The sequence below is a fragment of the Schistocerca serialis genome, chromosome 1 (genome assembly GCF_023864345.2).
Source record: "Schistocerca serialis cubense isolate TAMUIC-IGC-003099 chromosome 1, iqSchSeri2.2, whole genome shotgun sequence".
In the NCBI taxonomy this organism is placed as follows: Eukaryota; Metazoa; Arthropoda; class Insecta; order Orthoptera; family Acrididae; genus Schistocerca; species Schistocerca serialis.
This window is the reverse complement of record NC_064638.1, coordinates 1,123,676,975-1,123,699,550: the sequence shown is the minus strand read 5'-3', so window position 1 is coordinate 1,123,699,550 and position 22,576 is coordinate 1,123,676,975. Positions and strand designations below refer to the sequence as shown.

Here is a 22,576-nt window from a genome sequence, read left to right as displayed (position 1 = left end):
GGGTAAACAGACAGAGAAAGTCATAAGAGAAAATGTAAACTACTTAACTTGGCTATTAAAGTAATGTATGGGATGGCAGTAAAAGTCGATAATAGCAGTTTGGCGAAAAACAAACAATCCGTAGCAATTCTCACCCCACCCAAACCACGCACCCTCACCTTTTATGTTCTTCCTGAGTTCCACAAATCCAGTCATCCTGGCTGTCCTGTAGTTGCTGGCTTCAAAGTACCCACCGGACGTATAACTGCCTTAGTTGATCAGCACTTGCAACCCTTAGTAGAAAGACTTCCCTCCTATATCAAAGATACCAACCAATTCATAGATTGTCTGAAATACGTGCCCGTCCCACTTCCACCACACACCTTGCTTGTCACCATTGATACCAACTCCCTCTAAACCAACATCCTCAAGTACATAGTCTGTCTGCTGCTGAACATTTCTTCAGACAGCGCCCACCTGATTCCAAACCACTGACATCCTTCCTACTTACCTTAATCAACGTTATACTTACCAACAACTACTTCATCTTTGAAACAGATCAGGGGAATGGCAATGGGAACCAGGATGGCTCCTTCCTATGCCAACCTTTTCATGGTTCACTTGTAAGGGGCTTTCCTGGAATCTGTAAGTCTCAGCCATGGTGAGGATGAACATTAAAATTCCTAGAATCTCTGAATGCCTTCTCAAGTCAAATTTCACATGGTCCTATTTTGAATCCAGTGCCACTTTCCTTGATGTTGATCTCATTCTCACCAAAGGCCAGCTACACTATTCTGTCCACATTAATCGTACCAATAAACAACAATACTTAGAGTTTCAATATTATGAAAAGGGAAGTTGCCATTCACCATATAGCAGAGTTACTGAGTCACAGATAGGCACAAAAAAAAGACTGTCACAAATAAAGCTTTTGGCAAATAAAGCCTTGATCAAAAATAGATCACACACACACACACACACACACACACACACACACACACTCACTCACTCACTCACTCACTCACCCAAATACAACTCACACACACATGCTTTGTTTGTGTGTGTGTGTGTGTGTGTTTGTTTGTTTGTTTGACAAAGGCCTTAGGGGTGAAAACTTTATTTGTGACAGTCCTTTCGTTGTGCCTATCGGCGAATCAGCGTCTCCGCTATATGGTGAGTGGCAACTTTTGTTATCATAATATTGTTACATTCCATCCTGGATTTTCCGTTTTTGTTGAAGGCCTTACAAGCTGAAAGCTTTATTTGTGACAGTCTTTTTGTTGTGCCTATCTGCGACTCAGCATCTGTGCTATATTGTGAGTGGCAATTTTATTTTTCATAATATTGTTACATTCCATCATTGATTTTCCATTGTTTGAGTACTTACTGTTTGACAATTGCATTCCTTTCCATATCAAACATTCCTTCTGATAAACCTTGGCAATCAAGGTAAACATATTTGTTCATATGCAGACTCTTTACAGCAATATGCCACAATTCTCACCTCAGCCTTCACTGGTCATAATTACCCCACCAAATAATTCAAAAGCAGACTTCGCGGGCCATCACATCCAGTCCTGGTACTTCTGATCTTTCCAAAAAACAACTTCGGAGCACATCACTGGTCTCTCAGTATGATCCTGGTCTGGAATGTATTAATTAGCTACTTCGATAAGGCCATGATTTCCTAAAATAATGCCCTGAAATGAGATCCATTCTGTGTGAGATTTTGCCCACCACACTTAGAATAGATTTTTGTCGCCCTCCCAATCTCTGCAATATTCTTGTCAGACCCTATGCTCCTTCTGCATCCATCTCTGTGCCCCATGCCTCCTATCCTTGTAACTGTCCCTGCTGCAAGGCTTACCCTGTGCATCCTCCTACCATCACCTATACCAGCTGTGTAACTGGAAAAACATACAATATCATAGGGTGAGCCATCTGTGAAATGGCACATGTTGTAAACCAGTTGTTATGTGAAAACTGTTTGGCCTCTTACATCGGCATGACTACCACCAAATTATTAGTTAGGATGAGTGGGCGTAGGAAGAGGGTGTACGCTGACAACACAGAATATCCTGTTCCAGAGAATGCTCTACAACATGACAATCGTGACATCTGTGCCTGTTTTACCTCACGTGCCATCTGGATTCTTCCCCCAGACACCAGTTTCTCAGAACTAGTGCTACAACATGTCCTTGGCTCTCACCAACCACCAGGCCTTAATTTACTTTAATTTCTTCCATCTCAGCATTTCGTCACAGAAACTACTCCTTTTTTCAGTGTTTTAGTTTTCTACATCTTTCATTTTCTCACATCCGTTACATACAATGCACATAGCTTCTCACTCTTATTAGCTCATTCATAAAGTTTTAGCAGTAATCTTTGTCTTGTATATTACCCTGTCTTCTGCCTTTAAGTTGTCAGGTTTTCAAATCTCATCCAGTCCATTCCCTAGCAATGTCTTTCCTTCTCATCCCGTCCGGTAAGTCTTCACTGACCTGTGATTCTGGGTGACTTTTCCAAAATCTACCCCTTTTCCTAGGCCTCTCCAGTCCTCTTCCTTCACCCCTCTTCCTTCCCCTTCAACCCTTCTGCCTGAAGAAGGAGCCACTGGCTCTATAAGCTTGCATAATTACAACATTCTTTTATGTGTGTGTTCCTTCATCACTTAGTGAGTAGATGTTTTATCTATCCGATTACATTATATTGTGAAAAATTGATTGTGTACTACTGGCACCCTGTTACCATTGTTGTGTTATCATTATTTTTATCTTCTGCATTGATATTTACGTTCTATACATTACTTGCTCCACATCCAAGGGATTCACATGCATATACCGATCTGTAGAACAAATATACCATTTAAGTACTTTAGGATTAAAGGAGAACACTTACCAAAAAGCAGAAGCATTGAGTCATTGATAGGGACATCCGGGAGGAAGAAACCTTGCTAGCTTTCAGATTTTATCCTTTGATTAGGTAGAGTAAAATAAAATACACACACACTCAGACACACGCTTGCGCACCTATGTGGTGTCAGCTAGACTGTCAGTGCCAATGCTCTTTTGTGGCAGGTTGACTGGTTGTGATGGGTGCGGGGAACCCTCTACCCAATGCTTTCCCTTTCCATTGTCGTGTTATCGCCCTCCCAGTTTGTGTGCTCATGTTGCCTTCAGCGTGTGCCACTTCCCATAGGCCCCTACAGTTGTGCCAGGCCATATACCTGCCAACTTCCCTCCCCATGTTCCTAACCAGAAAACCACCCACCCCCTCCGAGCCACAAGCCATGCACCCTGAGTTCCTCTCTCTGCCTAGCAACTCTCCTCTTCTTCTACTCACCCCATCCGACACTATTCCGACCGCAACCAGTCCACCTGCTGTAAAAGAGGATCGGCACTGTCAGTCTAAGTGGCACCATGAATGGGTGTTTCTCCTTTTGTGTGTGCCTGTCAACATTTCAGTGCTTCTGCTTTTTGGTGAGTGATCTCCTTTAATCCCAAAGTATTTACATTCTACAATAACTGCCAGAATAGATATGCCATAAATAAATAAAACAAACATGTGAGTTGTATTCCAGTATAATTTTTTTTGGTAAAGAATCTTTTTTAGACGAATATAGATAAGAATACAAATCTGTTTGTTTTGTATATTTTATTTATGTATTTTTACACTTCATCATTGTGAATGGTTATTTTAGGGTTTGCCAGTCATATTGACTGCAACTCCAGACAGTCAAGGGCAAAAGGGTGGGGTGCCCATTGTGCAGCCAGTCCACGTGCCGGTGACAGTGGAGAGAGGCAGGATGGTGTTGGCTGTGGAGAGGCCAGCTACTGCAACTGTTTCTCCTGCACCACTGGCTGTGAGTCTAGCCGATCAGCATCCTACTGTTGCCACATCCTCTATAATTCTTTATAGTGGTGATCGCAGCTTTCAGCCATTTGCCAGCACTAGTCAATGTAAGTTTAAAGTTTTCATAAATGTAAGGTGATTGGATTGAAGAAAAGTATTCTCTCTGAAGTTTACTTCAACAAATTCATGTTGCTAGTATTCACAGTGACAGTCGTACGTTGGATCAAATATAAACAAATCTTTTGTAGTAATATTTTTTGTTATTTGGATGTATTATTTTGCTATTTTTCTGCATAATCACGTATTTTATTGGTGCACTTTTGCCCCTGACTGTCAAATTTTTAATTCCATTTTTAAAGAAAAATCTTAAAGAGTTGCTCTCAGCAGCTGAAATGTGTGAAGTCATACACTGGGCTTCCAGGCTGGGGGCTGGAGGGCAGTCCAATGCCTATCAAGTCAGTCTTGGTTGGATCTTCTGATTGCTGTGCGTGTTTTGAGGTGTAAGCAGCTCAGACTTGGTGAATTTTACTTGTTGTCACTCCACAATGTGGAAGGAATGTTGTATCCTTATCGTGTTGTGTTGCTTGACTAGGCTTGCATTTTCTGGAGAGTACAGACTTGATTTCATGTGCTCGATAGCCATGTTGTCTGAAGAGGTTACACGGTTTATTTCAGTGCTGAGATGGTTCTCGCCCCATGTGCTTCTACCACTGTGTATCAAAGTGTTCAGCACAGCTCTCTTTTAGGCAAGATGATGGAAACTTGACTGTTGAGATAATGGTCTATGTTGATAGGTTTACAGCACACCAAGTAGCCAAGCCAACCATCCGATATCTGTTCAACTAGAAGAATAGTAGCTAGTTTTCCATCTTCATTTCCACTGCAAACTTTATTTGGGAATATACGCTGTTCATGTTGTCAGTGAATTTTTGTAATGTTTCCTTTCCTTTAGGTTAAATCATAACAATAAAAACGAGGCCGGCAAAGAAGATCACTGTTTGAAGACAATAATAGATATTGTGTAAAGCTCAGATATTCCATAGACGTCATACAAGTGCACCAAGTTCCATTGTGCAAGGATTTGTGATTATATTCCTTATGTCATTGCTTTCACTGAGCTATGGGAATAAACTTTCATGAATTTTAGCAACGTTAAAAATCCTGATCACAAGAAACCTTATTATGATGCATTACTGAATGGCAGAGTGCACCTCTCCCTCAGTGCAGGCGTTGTTAAAAGTATGAACAAAGCATCAAAAGACCACCTCCACCTTCCAGATACCCACCCTCAAATGATCGCAGAAGTTCAAATGTGCCACTCACTCAATGGGAGTGCAATTTCAGAAGCTTTGTTTACATTTGATCTGCTTTCATATTTATAAACTTGAACTTAAGAAACCACTGCACTTATTTTATTTCTTTATCTGTAGACATACGTGCACAAGAAAGGACAAAATACATGATGAGACATTTCACATAACTATTTTATTAGCTTTACTGCCAAATAATGTGCTTTCAGAAGTCCAGTTTGGTGATTCCATTTTAATGCATAATGTGTTAACAACTGACATACTCGTCTTTGTGAGATGCTGGGTTATGAGATGCTGAGACCGATGGCATTAAGTGTGAATTAAGTGTGATTCCTGCCTGAGATCCAACCAAACTCAGAGGTATTGTTGGTGTCGCAATGCTGTTTATACTTTATTTCAATTTTCAGCACACACTTCGTCCTCTGATATGCATTTGTTTTTCAGTACCTGCTTTACCTCACAGTGAAATGGACAATCGAGAAGATCCAAAAGACCACATTTAACTGAGTGTCAGATAACATGCATCACTTGAACTGAACCTCATTCCATGTTTACTAAGATTTTCGGCATCCTTATTATGATGTGCCCCTTAATTATGGCCTGCCAGTAGCTTAAAGGTCTCGATGCAGTGCTGATATCCATGGCTGTTTCAGCGGAATATGTCACTGGTGTTCTTTCCACCTCTCCTTGACTGTTCTGACAGTCTCCCCTTTGTAAGGCAAGCTGCAGTACCACGTGTTGTAGTGTTAATGCATTTTTGCAGGCCTAGATTATCTTTAATAGTATGAAGTACCACTTCAGTCTTTGTTGGTGGCTGTGAAATTAATCAGGTGTTCTCATTAGACTCTGTGATCTTTTTGTAGATTGAGCCACTATAAGTCAGGCAGTAACCTTTGCCTTTGCCCTTGCCTTTGCCGTCCATGTTTCACTATTGTTCTAGCACAGCAATATGGAAGGATTGGAGAAGGAACTACCATGAATGTGGCGAGAGGAGTGGTGAGTGGGCATCAAATTTCATCGTGATGCAAACCATGGGAATCTGCACTGTGTATTTTAGCATTTTATGAACATTTATCATGTTTAAACTGCAGTGTGTTTGAATACATTTGTACTCGGAATCAAATTGACTTCAGAATTGGACAAATACTCAACACCAGCATATATTTCAGCAGGAAATGCTAAAAGGCTAGATTGGAGCCAATGGCGTTGTTACATATTTTGTGCAGCAGTGTTTTTTACACACACCGTGAGGTATGATGAGAATGATAGGGGGTTTGTCAGGTTCTGGTTGTACACAGCCAATGAGAGAGGAGTGGGCAGATGATATGGTCAGAAGCAAGAGACACTGTAAAGTTATGTCAACACGAGGCCTCTTTCCTCAAGTGCAGCCATTGGGACACGAGAATAAAAAGGCCTGCACAAAAATTTGTGGATAGGGCACATGTATGCATGGACAGTCTTGTGTCAGTACATTGCCTCATTGCACAAGCAGTCTCGTATGAATTCCATACTCTGCTTCAGAGCTTGTGCTGTATTCATTTTGATGAAATTGCGACATATAAAAGTGATTGCAGAAAAAAAAAAAGAAAAAAAAAAAAACAAACACTAAATAACACAAGAATGAGACGTACGAAGTGACAACATTGTTCTGTTTTCAGCAGGTCACAGCAAGATTTTAGATTTTCTTTTTGGGAAACTGTAGCTATAAAACTGGCTATAATATTTTATTAGCTAGTAACCAGTGATTTCCATACCAGTTTAAAATATTTATTTTGCATTTCAAAACAGAGCGGTTACGTGATTATTCCTAAAATAGAGAAATACTTAAGGGAGGTTCTTAGTCGTTGTTGTTGTTGTTGTTGTTGTTGTTGTGGTCTTCAGTCCTGAGACTGGTTTGATGCAGCTCTCCATGCTACTCTATTCTGTGCAAGCTTCTTCATCTCCCAGTACCTACTGCAACCTACATCCTTCTGAATCTGCTTAGTGTATACATCTCTTGGTCTCCCCCTACGATTTTTACCCTCCACGCTGCCCTCCAATACTAAATTGGTGATCCCTTGATGTCTCAGAACATGTCCTACCAACCGATCCCTTCTTCTGGTCAAGTTGTGCCACAAACTTCTCTTCTCCCCAATCCTATTCAATACTTCCTCATTAGTTATGTGATCTACCCATCTAATCTTCAGCATTCTTCTGTAGCACCACATTTCGAAAGCTTCTATTCTCTTCTTGTCCAGACTATTTACCGTCCATGTTTCACTTCCATACATGGCTACACTCCATACAAATACTTTCAGAAATGACTTCCTGACACTTAAATCTATACTCGATGTTAACAAATTTCTCTTCTTCAGAAACGCTTTCCTTGCCTTTGCCAGTCTACATTTGATATCCTCTCTACTTCGACCATCATCAGTTATTTTGCTCCACAAATAGCAAAACTCCTTTACTACTTTAAGTGTCTCATTTCCTAATCTAATACCCTCAACATCACCCGACTTAATTCGACTACATTCCATTATCCTCCTTTTGCTTTTATTGATGTTTATCTTATATCCTCCCTTCAAGACACCATCCATTCCGTTCAACTGGTCTTCCAAGTCCTTTGCTGTCTCTGACAGAATTACAATGTCATCGGCGAACCTCAACATTTTTATTTCTTCTCCATGGATTTTAATACCTACTCCGAATTTTTCTTTTGTTTCCTTTACTGCTTGCTCAATATACAGATTGAATAACATCGGGGAGAGGCTACAACCCTGTCTTACTCCCTTCCCAACCACTGCTTCCCTTTCATACCCCTCGACTCTTATAACTGCCATCTGGTTTCTGTACAAATTGTAAATAGCCTTTCGCTCCCTGTATTTTACCCCTGCCACCTTTAGAATTTGAAAGAGAGTATTCCAGTCAACATTGTCAAAAGCTTTCTCTAAGTCTACAAATGCTAGAAACGTAGGTTTGCCTTTCCTTAATCTTTCTTCTAAGATAAGTCGTAAGGTCAGTATTGCCTCACGTGTTCCAGTATTTCTACGGAATCCAAACTGATCTTCCCCAAGGTCGGCTTCTACTAGTTTTTCCATTCGTCTGTAAAGAATTCGAGTTAGTATTTTGCAGCTGTGACTTATTAAACTGATTGTTCGGTAATTTTCACATCTGTCAACACCTGCTTTCTTTGGGATTGGAATTATTATATTCTTCTTGAAGTCTGAGGGTATTTCGCCTGTTTCATACATCTTGCTCACCAGATGGTAGAGTTTTGTCAGGACTGGCTTTCCCAAGGCCGTCAGTAGTTCCAATGGAATGTTGTCTACTCCGGGGGCCTTGTTTCGACTCAGGTCTTTCAGTGCTCTGTCAAACTCTTCACGCAGTATCGTATCTCCCATTTCATCTTCATCTACATCCTCTTCCATTTCCATAATATTGTCCTCAAGTGCATCGCCCTTGTATGGACCCTCTATATACTCCTTCCACCTTTCTGCTTTCCCTTCTTTGCTTAGAACTGGGTTTCCATCTGAGCTCTTGATGTTCATACAAGTGGTTCTCTTATCTCCAAAGGTCTCTTTAATTTTCCTGTAGGCAGTATCTATCTTACCCCTAGTGAGATAAGCCTCTACATCCTTACATTTGTCCTCTAGCCATCGCTGCTTAGCCATTTTGCACTTCCTGTCGATCTCATTTTTGAGATGTTTGTATTCCTTTTTGCCTGCTTCATTTACTGCATTTTTGTATTTTCTCCTTCCATCAATTAAATTCAATATTTCTTCTGTTACCCAAGGATTTCTACTAGCCCTCGTCTTTTTACCTACTTGATCCTGTGTTGCCTTCACTACTTCATCCCTCAGAGCTACCCATTCTTCTTCTGCTGTATTTCTTTCCCCCATTCCTGTCAATTGTTCCCTTATGCTCTCCCTGAAATTCTGTACAACCTCTGGTTTAGTCAGTTTATCCAGGTCCCATCTCCTTAAATTCGCACCTTTTTGCAGTTTCTTGAGTTTTAATCTACAATTCATAACCAATAGATTGTGGTCAGAGTCCACATCTGCACCTGGAAATGTCTTACAATTTAAAACCTGGTTCCTAAATCTCTGTCTTACCATTATATAATCTACCTGATACCTTTTAGTATCTCCAGGGTTCTTCCACGTATACAACCTTCTATCGTGATTCTTAAACCAAGTGTTAGCTATGATTAAGTTGTGCTCTGTGCAAAATTCTACCAGGTGGCTTCCTCTTTCATTTCTTAGCCCCAATCCATATTCACCTACTACGTTTCCTTCTCTCCCTTTTCCTACACTCGAATTCCAGTCACCCATGACTATTAAATTTTCGTCTCCTTTCACTATCTGAATAATTTCTTTTATTTCATCATACATTTCTTCAATTTCTTCGTCATCTGCAGAGCTAGTTGGCATATAAACTTGTACTACTGTAGTAGGCATGGGCTTCGTGTCTATCTTGGCCACAATAATGCGTTCACTATGCTGTTTGTAGTAGCTTACCCACATTCCTATTTTCCTATTCATTATTTAACCTACTCTTGCATTACCCCTATTTGACTTTGTGTTTATAACCCTGTAGTCACCTGACCAGAAGTCTTGTTCCTCCTGCCACCGAACGTCACTAATTCCCAGTATATCTGACTTTAACCTATCCATTTCCCTTTTTAAATTTTCTAACCTACCTGCCCGATTAAGGGATCTGACATTCCACACTCCGATCCGTAGAACGCCAGTTTTCTTTCTCCTGATAACGACGTCCTCTTGAGTAGTCCCCGCCCGGAGATCCGAATGGGGGACTATTTTACCTCCGGAATATTTTACCCAAGAGGACGCCATCATCATTTAATCATACAGTAAAGCTGCATGCCCTCGGGAAAAATTACGGCTGTAGTTTCCCCTTGCTTTCAGCCGTTCGCAGTACCAGCACAGCAAGGTCGTTTTGGTTATTGTTACAAGGCCAGATCAGTCAATCATCCAGACTGTTGCCCTTGCAACTACTGAAAAGGCTGCTGCCCCTCTTCAGAAACCACACGTTTGTCTGGCCTCTCAACAGATACCCCTCCGTTGTGGTTGTACCTACGGTACAGCTATCTGTATCGCTGAGGCACGCAAGCCTCCCCACCAACGGCAAGGTCTATGGTTCATGGGGGGTCTTAGTCATTATGTGAAGGTTAATTAACATCCAAATGTGTCAATTGTATTTTAACTAATAAAAAAGTGATATTGACAATTTCCGTCATAAAAGATTACAGACTAAATCAAACAATGAAATGTAACAACATTATGAAAAGGATACTTCGTACATAGGTACAACAAAAAGACTGTCACAAAATAAGCTTTCAGCCAACAAGGCCTGTGTCAAAAATTCAAAAATAGACAACAACCCCACACACACACACACGCACACACACACACACACACACACACACACACACACACACACGTAAATGCAACTGACACACACAACCACAGTCTCTGAAGCCAGACTACGTACGAGCAGCAGCAGCAGTGCATGATGGGAGAAGCAACGGATGGGGGGGAGATGTAACGAGGAGGCTGGGCAGGAAGTGGGAGGGATAGCAGGGTAGGGGAGGAGTACAGTGAAGTGCTGCTAGTGGGAGCATGCAGGGACGAGGTGGAGAGAGGGTAGTGCAGCTAGGTGCAGTCGAGAGGTTAGACAGAGGGCAGGGAAAAGGGATCGGGAGGGATTGGGGGGGGGGGGGGGGATAGCAGAAAAGGAGAGAAGTAAAAAGACTGAGTGCGTTGGTGGAATAGAGGGCTGTGTAGTGCTGGAATGAGAACAGGGAAGCGCTGGGTGGGTGAGGAAAATGACTAAGGTTGAGATCAGGAAGGTTATGGAAACGTTGGATATATTGCAGGGAGGGTCCCCACCTGCGTAGTTGGTGTGAAGGATCCATATGGCACAGGCTGTGAAGCAGTCATTGAAATGACGAATGTGGGGTGCTCAGCAATAGGGTGCTCCAGTTGTTTCTTGGCCACAGTTTGTCGGTGCCCATTCATGTGGAAAGACAGCTTGTTGGTTGTCATGCCCACATACAATGCAGCACAGTGGTTGCAGCTTAGCTTGTAGATCACATAACAAGATTCACAGGTAGCCCTGCCTTTAATGGGGTAGGTGATGTTTGTGACCGGACTGGAGCTGGTGGTCTTGGGAGTATGCATGGGACAGGTCTTCGATCTATGTCTATTACAGGGATTTGAGCCATGAGGAGAGGGGTTGGGAGCAGTGGTTGTGTAGGGATGGACAAGTGTATTGTGTATGTTCGGTGGACGGCGGAATACAACTGTGGGAGGGGTAGGAAGGATAGTGGGCAGGGCATTTCTCATTTCAGGGCATGACGAGAGGTAGTCAAAACCCTGGCAGAGAATGTAATTCAGTTGCTCCAGTCCTTGGAGGTATTGAGTTACGAGAGAATGGTCCTTTGTGGCCAGACGGTGAGATTTTGGGAGGTGGTGGGTGACTGGAAAGATAAGGCACGGGAGATTTATTTTTGTACAAGGTTGGGAGGATAATTACTGTCTGTAAAGCCCTCAGTGAGACCCTCAGTATATTTCGTGAAGGACCACTCGTCATTACAGATGCGATGGCCACGGATGCTCAGGCTATATGGTATGGAATGGGTGGCAGCTGTTGAAGTGGAGGTATTGCTGGTAGTTAGTGGGTTTGATACGGGCAGAGATACTGATGTAACCATCTTTGAGGTGGATGTCAACATCTAGGAAAGTGGCTTGTTGCATTGAGTAGGACCAGGTGAAGCGAATGGGGGAGAAGCTGTTGAGGTTCTGGAGGAATGTGGATGGGGTGTCCTCACCCTCGATCCACATGGAAAGTATGTCATTAATGAATCTGAACCACGTGAGTGGTTTAGGATTCAGGGGTTTAGGAAGGATTCCTCTAGATGGCCCTTGAATAGGTTGGCATAGAATGGCCTCATGCGGGTGCCCGTAGCTGTATCCCGGATTTGTTGTAGGTAGTGTCTTCTAAGGAGAAGTAATTGTGGGTGAGAATATAGTTGGTCATGGTGACTAGGAAGGAGGTTGTTAGTTTGGAATCCTTCGGGCGTTGGGATAGATAGTGTTCAATTGTGGTATGGCCATGGGCATTAGGGATGTTAGTGTAAAGGGAGGTGGCATCAGTAGTGACGAGCAGGGCTCCATGTGGTAAAGGATCAGGAACTGTTGAGTATAATCTTACCTGCAGACAAAGGCTTCAACACTGTTGTTTTGAACCAAAAGATTTACGTGGCAGAAGGACCTTGCCGCCGGCCAGGGTGGCCGAGCGGTTCTAGGCACTTCAGCCTGGAACTGCGCAATGGCTACGGTCGCAGGTTTGAATCCTTCCTCGGGCATGGATGTGTGTGATGTCCTTAGATTAGTTAGGGTTAAGTAGTTCTAAGTTCTAAGGGACTGTGACCTCAGCTGTTAAGTCCCATAGTGCTCAGAGCCATTTGAACCTTACCTTGCCACAGTGACCCCATTCCAGAAATCCAGCAGGATCTCCAGTCTCTCCTCAAATCCTTAGGCCCTTTCCAGAAACTCTCCTGGAGTCCATCTCTCTCCTCACCCATACCACTCCCTGCAATCCTACCTTTTACATGCTTCCTGAAGTCCATAAACCCAATCACACAGGAAACACCATTGTGGCCAGTTACTGTGTCTCCACTGAAAATCTCTGCTCTTGTAGACCAACACTTCAGCCCATTACCTGGAACCTACCCTCCTACATAAAATATGAGCTGTGAGGTAATGGATTGGATGCAGTGGGAGTAGACAAGGGTATTGCATAGATTGGGTGGCAAGCAGAGTACCACCGTGGCAGCATTGGGAAGGATAGTGGGGAGGATATTTCTGATTTCAGAGCATGTGATAGATAGTGGATACCTTGGCAGAGAATGTGAATTGGTTGTTACAGTTGTAGACGGTACTGACTCATGAGGCGAGTACTCCTTTGTGACCAGACAGTGGTTATGTGAGGCATGGTAGGTGACTTGACCCAAGGCACATATGACCTATTTCTAGACAACTTTGAGAGAGTAATTTTGCATAGTAAAGGTCTCAGTAGGGTCCTTGACATATTTAGAGAGGGACTGCTCGTCATTACAGATGTGGTGAACGGGGGTGGCTAGGCTATATTGAAAGGATTTCTTGTTGTTGAATGGGTGACAGATGTTGAAGTGGACTGTTGTTGGCAGTTGGTAAGTTTGATGTGTATGATGCTTGGTATAGGTTGATATGAAGGGAGGTAGATTATCATGATGTCATCAATGATCTGAAATGGGGGGGGGGGGGGGGAGGGAGGGGGGGGGGTGTTGGGAGTTTGGGTGGTTAGGAAGGATTCCTCTATATAACCCATGAAGAGGTCAGCATAGGATTTTGTCATGCAGGTGCCCATTGCTAAACCAAGGATTTGTTTGTAGGTGATCCCGTCAACAGAGAAATAGTTGTGAGTGGCGTCATAGTTGGTCGCGATGACCAAGAAGAAGTAGTAGCTTTCGAGTCAGTTGTGCTGGGAGAGGTAGTGTTCAGTAGTGGCAAGGCCACGGGCATTGTGAATGTTAGTGTACAGGGAGATGCTATCAGCAGTAATAAGCAGGTAGGCCTGGTGGCAAAGGAACAGGAACTCTGGGGAGTCAGGGGATGAAATGATTATTGCCTTTTACGTAGGAGGAAGGTTACAGGTAATACATATGGTCGAGTTTATGTACTGTAGGAAGCTCTTGAAGTTAGGAGTACAGGGAGCAGTGAAGATGAGGAGAAAGATACGCACAGAGGAGAGGTTCTTGGATAGACCTAAGGATTTGAGGAAGGACTGGAGATCTTCCTGGATTTCAGGAATGGAGTCACTATGGCAGGCTTGTTGGTGGACTTACCTGACAACTGGGGATTGTCTCTGCAAATAATCCTGCAGTTCATAACCACAGTGGTCGAGTCTTTTCAGCAGATAAGATTATGAGGTTGGGATCACTTTTTAGATGGTGGAATGTGTGGTGTTGTTTTTTTTATATAAAAATGTATGTTGTATCGGCAGTACTTGGAATTTTGCCTCCTAAAGGTAGGTACTGTCCAGCCATTCCCTCATTGTTATCTATGCTCTTACTGTCTGTGTCTGCCTCCCCCCCCCCCCCCCCCCCCTCTCCCAGCGACCCTCTGTAGCCCCCTCTCCTTCAGCCCCTTTTTCACACGAAGATAGATCTTTTAAGAGCACTTGTGCACCAATTATCATTCTTTTGTAAGTGTAGTGTTACCTGTTTCTTTTATTTGCTTACAAATTTTATCACTGTTTGGACCGAGAAAATAATTTCTTAGCATTCTCTTCTCTCTCACATTCTACGTTCTGCTCTCTCTCTCTCTCTCTCTCTCTCTCTCTCTCTCTCTCTCTCTCTCTCCTCCCTCCCTCCCTCCCTCCCTCCCCTCCCTCCCTCCCTCCCTCTCTCTCTCTCTCTCTCTCTCTCTCTCTCTCTCTCTCCTCCACCTCCCCTCCCTCTCTCCCCCTTTCTCCTCCCTCCCTCCCTCCCTCCCTCTCTCCCACTCTCCCTCTCCCTCCCACTCTCCCTCTCCCTCTCCCTCTCTCTCTCCCTCTCTCTCTCTCTCTCTCTCTCTCTCTCTCTCTCTCTCTCTCTCCCCCACTCTCCCTCTCTCTCCTTCCCCCCCCCCTGCCCTGTGTGTGTGTGTGTGTGTGTACCCTGAAGTGACATAGAAAAGAAAAAGTAGTTGTATACACCAGCTGCAGTTGTTATATTCTCTAATATTTGTTATGCATCTTGCTTGACAGATCAGTCTCCAAATTTTACAACAATTGATGCAAGTCAGCCACTTTCAATTGCACCTAAGGGTTCTAAAATAGCGGTAAGAGAAACTCAAGGTAAGTGATGGTCATTAATTAGCTATTTATAAAAAGCTTAGTGCTTGTATTGATACATTTATTAAGTATACAGTGTGTTGGACATATCTTGCCTAACCAGAGACAGAGGAAATACTGCTGTGAAAATGTAAGAAGAACACTCACTATCTGAAAGTGATTTCATCCTGCAATGCTGTCTAGATAGTTTATATCAAGGAATGCTGTATAAATAATTGCATTTGAATCCTTGTTGGTACCAAATGTTCTTTGAACTCACTATTGGGAATTAACCTTCTATCAATTCAAATGATCGCACATTCGTCTTGGCCAGAACTTTCGTTTGTCTATATCTTTCCTCTCCGCTCCAAGGACTTGATGATATATATATATATATATATATATATATATATATATATATAAAATTTTGTTTGTGCTGGTAATGTTTAGAAAGTGGACGATGACAGAGTTGAGTAAAAATAGTTTTTAGCTAATCACAGACTGTACAGTTTATTACTGAAATCATTACTAATTTAAAACTGTTTTAATTACTTCTTGAGGGTATTTTTGGTCTGTTGTTGCAACTACAAATATGAGTGATTTTTTTCACCAGACGCGTTTCGCTTTATTGTAGTAAAGCATCATAAGTGGTTTGTAATTAAGTCATTTACATTTTGATTTGCTTTTTAGATCGAAAAACTGTCTGTTAAGGATAGGTTGATTTATACTGAGGTGATTTTTCGGCTGATTTCTTGCTTACATCGGGAAATGCGGTCTGCTAGCACATCAATGTTTCTCTGTTTTTAACACTGATAGTTTTTGTCTAGTTTTTAGATGTTCTGCAGCACAATGCACTTCTCACACCACTCTTTTATGCGCACCACTGTATTCTGTTTCTTTTTGTGCTTCAAGTATGTGGTGTTGTTTGTGTGATGTAGTGTTGCCAACATAAGCTTTCTGCTACTTCGTCTTTGACCTACAACATTTTTTTAAATTAGATTGTTGTATGTGTGTAATTCTATTTAATTATGTTTCTGTGTATTTATATGTGCTGTGCAAGAGTGAAATGAAACTGTGACTGGGGTGGGGTGGGGTGAAGGATGGGAAAAGGCTCTTTTCTTTTGTGTGTAATTTCATCAGTTATTCTGTATAGAGTCTGGTTTCCAATATTTATCTGGTCATTGAGCAGCTGTTTATTTTGTGTTAATGCTTTTTGTGTGTGGGAATTTGCTTGGAAAGGGAGGAGGTGTCTGTCTTTACTGATTGTTATGATATTCATATCGTTTTCAATATTGCTTGGTCTATGGTGTTTTCTTCTTTTAGATGATCAGCAAATGTTGAATGATTTGTACCATATTTGAATGCTCTGATGTGTTCTTTATATCTTGGGCAAATGTCCTGCCAGACATTCCAGTGTACATCTTCTCACAATCTCTGCAGCTGAGCTGATAGATGCCACTTTGTTGGTATCTGTCTGGTTTTAATTTTAGTTTTGGGATGTGCTTTTGTATGGAATTGTTCGTTTTGTAAGAAATGTTTATGCCTTGTTTTTTGAATATGTTTCCTATTGTAAGAGTGAATTTGTTGTGGTGGGTCACTGTATGCCACTTTTTTGTTATAGTGATTTGTTGCGATGCTTTACCACAATACAGTGAAACGCGTCTGGTGAAAAAATCAAATATTTTTGTTTTTGCAACAACATACCAAAAATACCCTCAAGAATTATGAAGCAACTAAGGACACTATAGCCACACAAATGAAGAATTTAATGTTTTAATTACTCTCAATTCCAGCTATAATCCACATGCCACCTTGCTTGTTTCAAACTGAGACCTTACGATCATCGGAATGCGATAGGAATGATTGTATCCAAAAACATGTAAGTGCGGGCAACCAGGTGCTGCCGATGCGCACATCTACAAATTTTATGCAACACAACTTCAGACTGTCATGCTGTGTACTTGTGCCAAGCGATGACAATCACTACTTCAGAATATTGTCAATGGTCAAATGCTGATCTCAGCTGAACCAGCGACATAATATGTAATTGGCAATGAAACATATTGATGTGTTTATGGCCAAATGCTGTGAAGATTAACCAATATATCAATGTGGGAGGATATAGGGTCCTCACACGTTCCTGGAGCTAAAAAAATAAATTATGCATGGAGATTTATGGTGACATGAAATTTTATTGTAAAATTAATCAGTAAAAGAGGACCCCAGTAGATAGGAAAGAAAGAACGCTTAAATACTGTGTAATGGTAGAGTAAAAGGCACAAGAATATTTACACTTAATAGCTGTCATCTCATGGAAACACAACTTTACTTTAAAGTTTTTATGACATTAAGGAAACAATCTCTCAGGCGATATTCAAGAAAGTGTTTGGGATGGGGATGGGGCGAAGGCAGCACGTGCCCATGATAAAGAGACGTGGTAATTAATGTATCACTATTAATTAACATGCAAATTTTAGTTCAAAATCAATAACTATTTCTTCATTAAAACAAATGCATAGTTTGACTTTTAAGAAAGGAAATTAACAAAATAATTAAATGTATATTAACTTTTCAGCCATTCACTAATTGCAATTAAATTTTTTTGTAAATGAAAATATTCAGTTCATCCTACTGTACCTTGTTCATCTTTCATTAAGCAAGCTTCATTATCCTTAATGGAATGTATATTGAAGGGAATATATACATAGGAGATATATATTCCCAAGTTAAATACATAAATGCAGACAGTTAGGCAATACTAAAATGAAAAAGAAAAGTAGAAGGGAGCAGAGCTAGGTTTGTGACACATGGTGTATGTATCTAACTACATAAGTACCTCTGAGTTTGGAATATCCAGATTTAAAAACGCTTTATGTTGCACTATTTTATCTTAATCACTCATTGCACTCACGGGTACCCTTCTTTGTAAATAACCTGACTGGCACTGTAAATTTATCACAATAAGTGAATACTTGTGTTGTCACTCCACTCCATATGGCCTTGTTGACAACCAGACCGCTCCCATGCTGTCTGCAATGGTGAGGCAAGCATGCAGCTGAACCACACAATGTAGGCTGGGAATGCTGCTCTGTGGAAGGTATGCGAAATGCTGATATTATGTTAAGTGGCGTAGTACTGCTCCCACGAGTCAGTTGTCTGCAGTAGATGATGTCATGATGTAGCGTCCCATGCCGAACCCTTGTGATCACAGAGAGAAAACAGATGGCAGTATCACACCAAAAGCAAAACTTGCACTGTCCCATCATAAAACACATGAATGATAATCACACATAAAAAAAAAAATTTGAAACAGTGCAATGACATAACTTTAAACACACTCCTTTAGGAAACACTACTGAATTTCTGCACAAGTCACAGTTTTGAAAGTCACCACGAATTAGTGTCACTCAAAAGTGAAAGTGTAATTTCCTCCTCCTCCCTTTCCACTCTGTCTCATTTTTGAGTAAACCACCTTTGTCAGTGTTTCAGAAAGTTCCTTAAACAAAGCAACACCAGATTACTTCCTGTATAATTTTAAAACTGATGCAGAGCTGCATCTCAAAACCTCTTGATATTTATGTGAAATATAAATGTGAACAAACACGACATCATAGGCTTTAACAAGAAGGGTAGGCCAGAGAGAGATCGGTAGGGGGCACAAAAGCAGGAGAGAAGACATCAAAAGTGGTCGATTCTTATGCGCTAACAAAAGTTGTAGGTTGTTTGCTACTAAGATCTTGGCCACAGTGTTCTGTGACTGCAAAGGCAATGGCAAACATGTTTCCTGCTGGAACACCAACCGTTAATGATGCCTGCTGTCATAATCTCCTTTGCCGAGCTTGAGCTGCCTACTGCCCAAAAAGGCACAGCATCCATGTCAGAAGTCTGTTACTCATCTACAGTTGCGCCAGACCTTACACCACAACAATAATCCAACAAACATTGGAAGATATTCATTGGACTGATCTCTATCATCCAGCCTATAACGTAGACTTGTCATGCTGGGGCCACTCATTGAAGATTTTTGACAATGCAGAATTACTACAGCTCTTGCAAGATAGCTCAAGGATAAACTAGATGCCAGTTGGAGTGCCATATTTATTACTGTAAATAATTCTGTTGTGTGTACTGGGGCTATTACAGTTTCTGAACGTGAAATAATTTGAGTGAAATTGAAGCATCAAAAGTGGTTCAAAATGGTAATTGGGTGCTTTTATGAGGTTTGTCCGGAAAATATGTATAAAAGTTGAATAATAACTTTATTTTACAATTATTCAGTTATTACAATATGGTCTCTTTCAAAGTACTCGCCCTGAGATGCGATACACTTCTGCCAACGCCATTTCCACTGTTGATAACAAATCCTCAAAGTCTTCAGTTGTGATGTTGTTCAGTTGCCGTGTCGTTTCCGCATTGATGGCTTCCACATCTCCCAAGTGCCGCCCCCGAAGCACCATTTTGCATTTCGGGAACATGAAGAAGTCACACGGGGCTAAATCGGGTGAATAAGGTCGGTGGTCTGTCACGGTGATTGAGCTTCGGGCCAAAAACTCGCTCACAACGAGCGACGTGTGAGCGGGTGCATTGTCGTGATGAAGGATCCACCTGCCCCCTTTTGCCAACTCTGATCGAACTCGGGCCATATGAGCTCTGAGCCATGTCAGAACTTCAACATAAAAATTTCCGTTCGCTCTCTGGCCGGGAGGGACAAATTCCTTGTGAACAATGCCCCTAGAATCAAAGAAAACAATCAACATTGTCTTCACATTGGACCTTGATTTTCGCGACTTTTTTGTTCTCGGTTCTCCTGCTAGTTTCCATTCCTTGCTTTGAGATTTGAACTCCGCATCGAATTCGTAAAACCAGGACTCGTCTCCAGTGATGACTCGGTTGAGAAAGTCCCCTCGTTCCTCTGCTTCCAACCAGTCCTCACAGCACTCAACGCTCTTTGCTTTCTGTTCTGGCATCAAGAGCTTCGGTACGATTTTCGTACACAATTTCTTCATTTCAAGTTTTTGTGTCAGGATTTTGTGAACGATTGTTTTGGGGATTGACAGCTCGTCAGCAATCATTCTGACTGTCAATCTATGGTCTTTAAGAACACAAGCCTGAATTCGTTCAACATTTGTATCGGAACTCGATGTCGACGGGCGTCTTGGGCTAGGGCCATCATTCACTTCTTCTTGGCCATCCCGAAACCTTTCTAACCACTTGTTCACGGTTGGTTCCTTCAGAGAATTGTCTCCGTAAACCTGTTTCAAACACTCAAAAATCTCACGGCCATTCTTGCCTAGCTATGCAAGAAACTTGATGTTGATGCGCTGTTCCTCAATCAGAGAGAGCTCCTTGCTGACGGCAGGTGAAAAAGGGTAACTGTCAGCAAGCTGCTGCACACTCCCACCTTCACGCAGAGTGCTCTGACTCGAACTGAGCGTTGATGGGATTGATTACAGCAGTAGTCCCACCTGGCGGTGACTGCCACTTGTAACATAAAGACATTATTCAACTTTTATACGTATTTTCCGGACAAACCTCGTATAGAGGACCTGGGAGAGGAGTTATGATGGCAAAGCACTTTAGAGCCAATTTGGACAGTATCACAAGTAAGTTTCCTGACCATGCTGTTGTAATAGGAGGAGACCTCACATTGCCAACTATAGAATGGGAGAGCCACATAATTAAATTGTTCCAAGAGGAAGGGATTCATGTGAGATCATTCTGAAAGTCCAGTCTACAAATGACTTCATACAGATAGATAGAAAGAGACGTGAGGGCAATGTCTGCGACCACCTATAAGTAACAGACCCTAACTTTTCTAATCAGTTAATATCGAGGAGAGAACCACTGGTCATAAGGCTGTAATAGGACCACTGACTACGGATTCTACAAGGAATGTTAAAAAAGTAAGGATATACTTTTATTAGCAAGATTAACCAGAGATAAACTGCAGAATATATAAGTAGTCATCATGAAATACTCAGCTCTAAGAATGAAGATGTGGAGCCAAATAGTAAAACTCAAAAGCATTCCTCAGTAGGCCTTAGATTAGCATGTGCTGAGCAGGGTTGTGGGGTATGGAAAAGACCAACTGTGGTTCAGTATTGCCGTGATAACATAGAAAGCCTCTACTATTTAAGTGAAGTCAAAACCTAACAAGCAAACAGAAGCTGATGAAGCCAAAAGAGCAGAACGAGAGCAATGCAATAAGAATTTGATGAATTAGAAAGTGAAATTTTGCAAAAGAATTTGACTCAAATTCCCAATAAGTTTTTTTTCTCCCTTACGTTAAATCAGTAAGCAGATTGAATTCACACATTCAGTCACTCAGTGATCATATTGGAACCAAAACAGAAGATGGCAGAGATAAGACCGAAATACTGAATTTGGCTTTCCAAAATTGTTTTACTGTGGAAGGTTGTTATACAATTCTGCACTTCAGTCATCACATGAATACCAAAATTGCAGGTACTGGGACAGAAAATCAACTAAAACTGCTTAACATCAGAGAGCAACTGGGCCAGATAATACACCAGTGAGGTTCAACAGAGTTCAAGTGAAATATCTTGCTCCTCCTCTAACAGTAGTTCATTGTTGGTCCGGACCACTGCAGGATACCTAATGATTGGAAAAGAAGAGCTGGTCATTTCCGTTTTCTAGAAGGATCACTGGACACAAGCACATAATAATGGGCCTGTATCAGTGATGTCGTCTGCTGTAGACTTCTGGAACCGTCTGCTGTAGAATTCTGGAACAAGATTTGTGCTCATATGTTATGACATACTTAATTCAGCATGGAGTTTGCTAACAGAGCTCTTTCAAAATTCAACCCACTGTGTTCTTTTCACAAGATTTTAGAGTGCCATAGACAAAGGTGCCCAGATTGGAGCTGTGCTCCCTGACTTCCGGAAGGCATTCAGTACAGTTCTGCACCATTTTTTGACAAACAAAATACAAACTTACCGAGTATCTGATCACATTTGTGATTGGATTCAAGACTTCCATGCAGGCAGAATTAAACACACTGTTCTTAATGGAATAAAATTGACAGATGTGAAGGGAATGTCATAGGGCTGTTACTATTTACAATTTATGTTAACGATTTAGTAGATAATATTGGAGGCCCTGCAGGGCTATTTGCAGACAATGCTTTTATCTGTTGGAAGGTTACAATTCTAGAAGACTGTCCTGAAAGGCAGGAATAGCAGTGGAAGATTGACAGTTGTTACAGGGACTGACAGTTGATGCTGACTATGAATAAATTTAATGTATTGCACATAAATAGACTAAGATATTCACTATTGTTGGATTATGCTAGTGGCAACAAATGGCTGGAGACAGTAACTATATTAAACACAGAGGACTAACCACATGGAGCAAACTGAAGTGGAATGACAATATAATTCAGATAGTAGGAAAAACAAATACTGTGCTGAGATTCAATGGGAGAATCTGAAGGAAGTGTAATTCATTCATGTTCAACTGATTGTCAAAATTGATTGTACTGCCAGAAGGACTCTCTGCTGAACACTGTATGGTGGCTTGCAGAGTATGGCTGTAGATGTAGTAGAGATTTTTTT

The 22,576-nt window shown here is 41.6% G+C and overlaps 1 protein-coding gene across 1 annotated transcript in view; it reads left to right on the top strand.

Moving 5' to 3' along the window:
• The window catches only part of LOC126455806 (protein NPAT-like), a 122,936-nt gene extending 105,496 nt beyond the window's left edge, over positions 1–17,440 (top strand). Inside the window, exons 10-12 of the mRNA XM_050091570.1 lie at positions 3,680–3,938; positions 14,934–15,023; positions 17,367–17,440. Coding sequence (XP_049947527.1) covers positions 3,680–3,938; positions 14,934–15,023; positions 17,367–17,440 — 423 coding nt within the window. The remainder of the gene's footprint in view (positions 1–3,679; positions 3,939–14,933; positions 15,024–17,366) is intronic.
• The last annotated feature ends 5,136 nt before the right edge of the window (positions 17,441–22,576 follow it).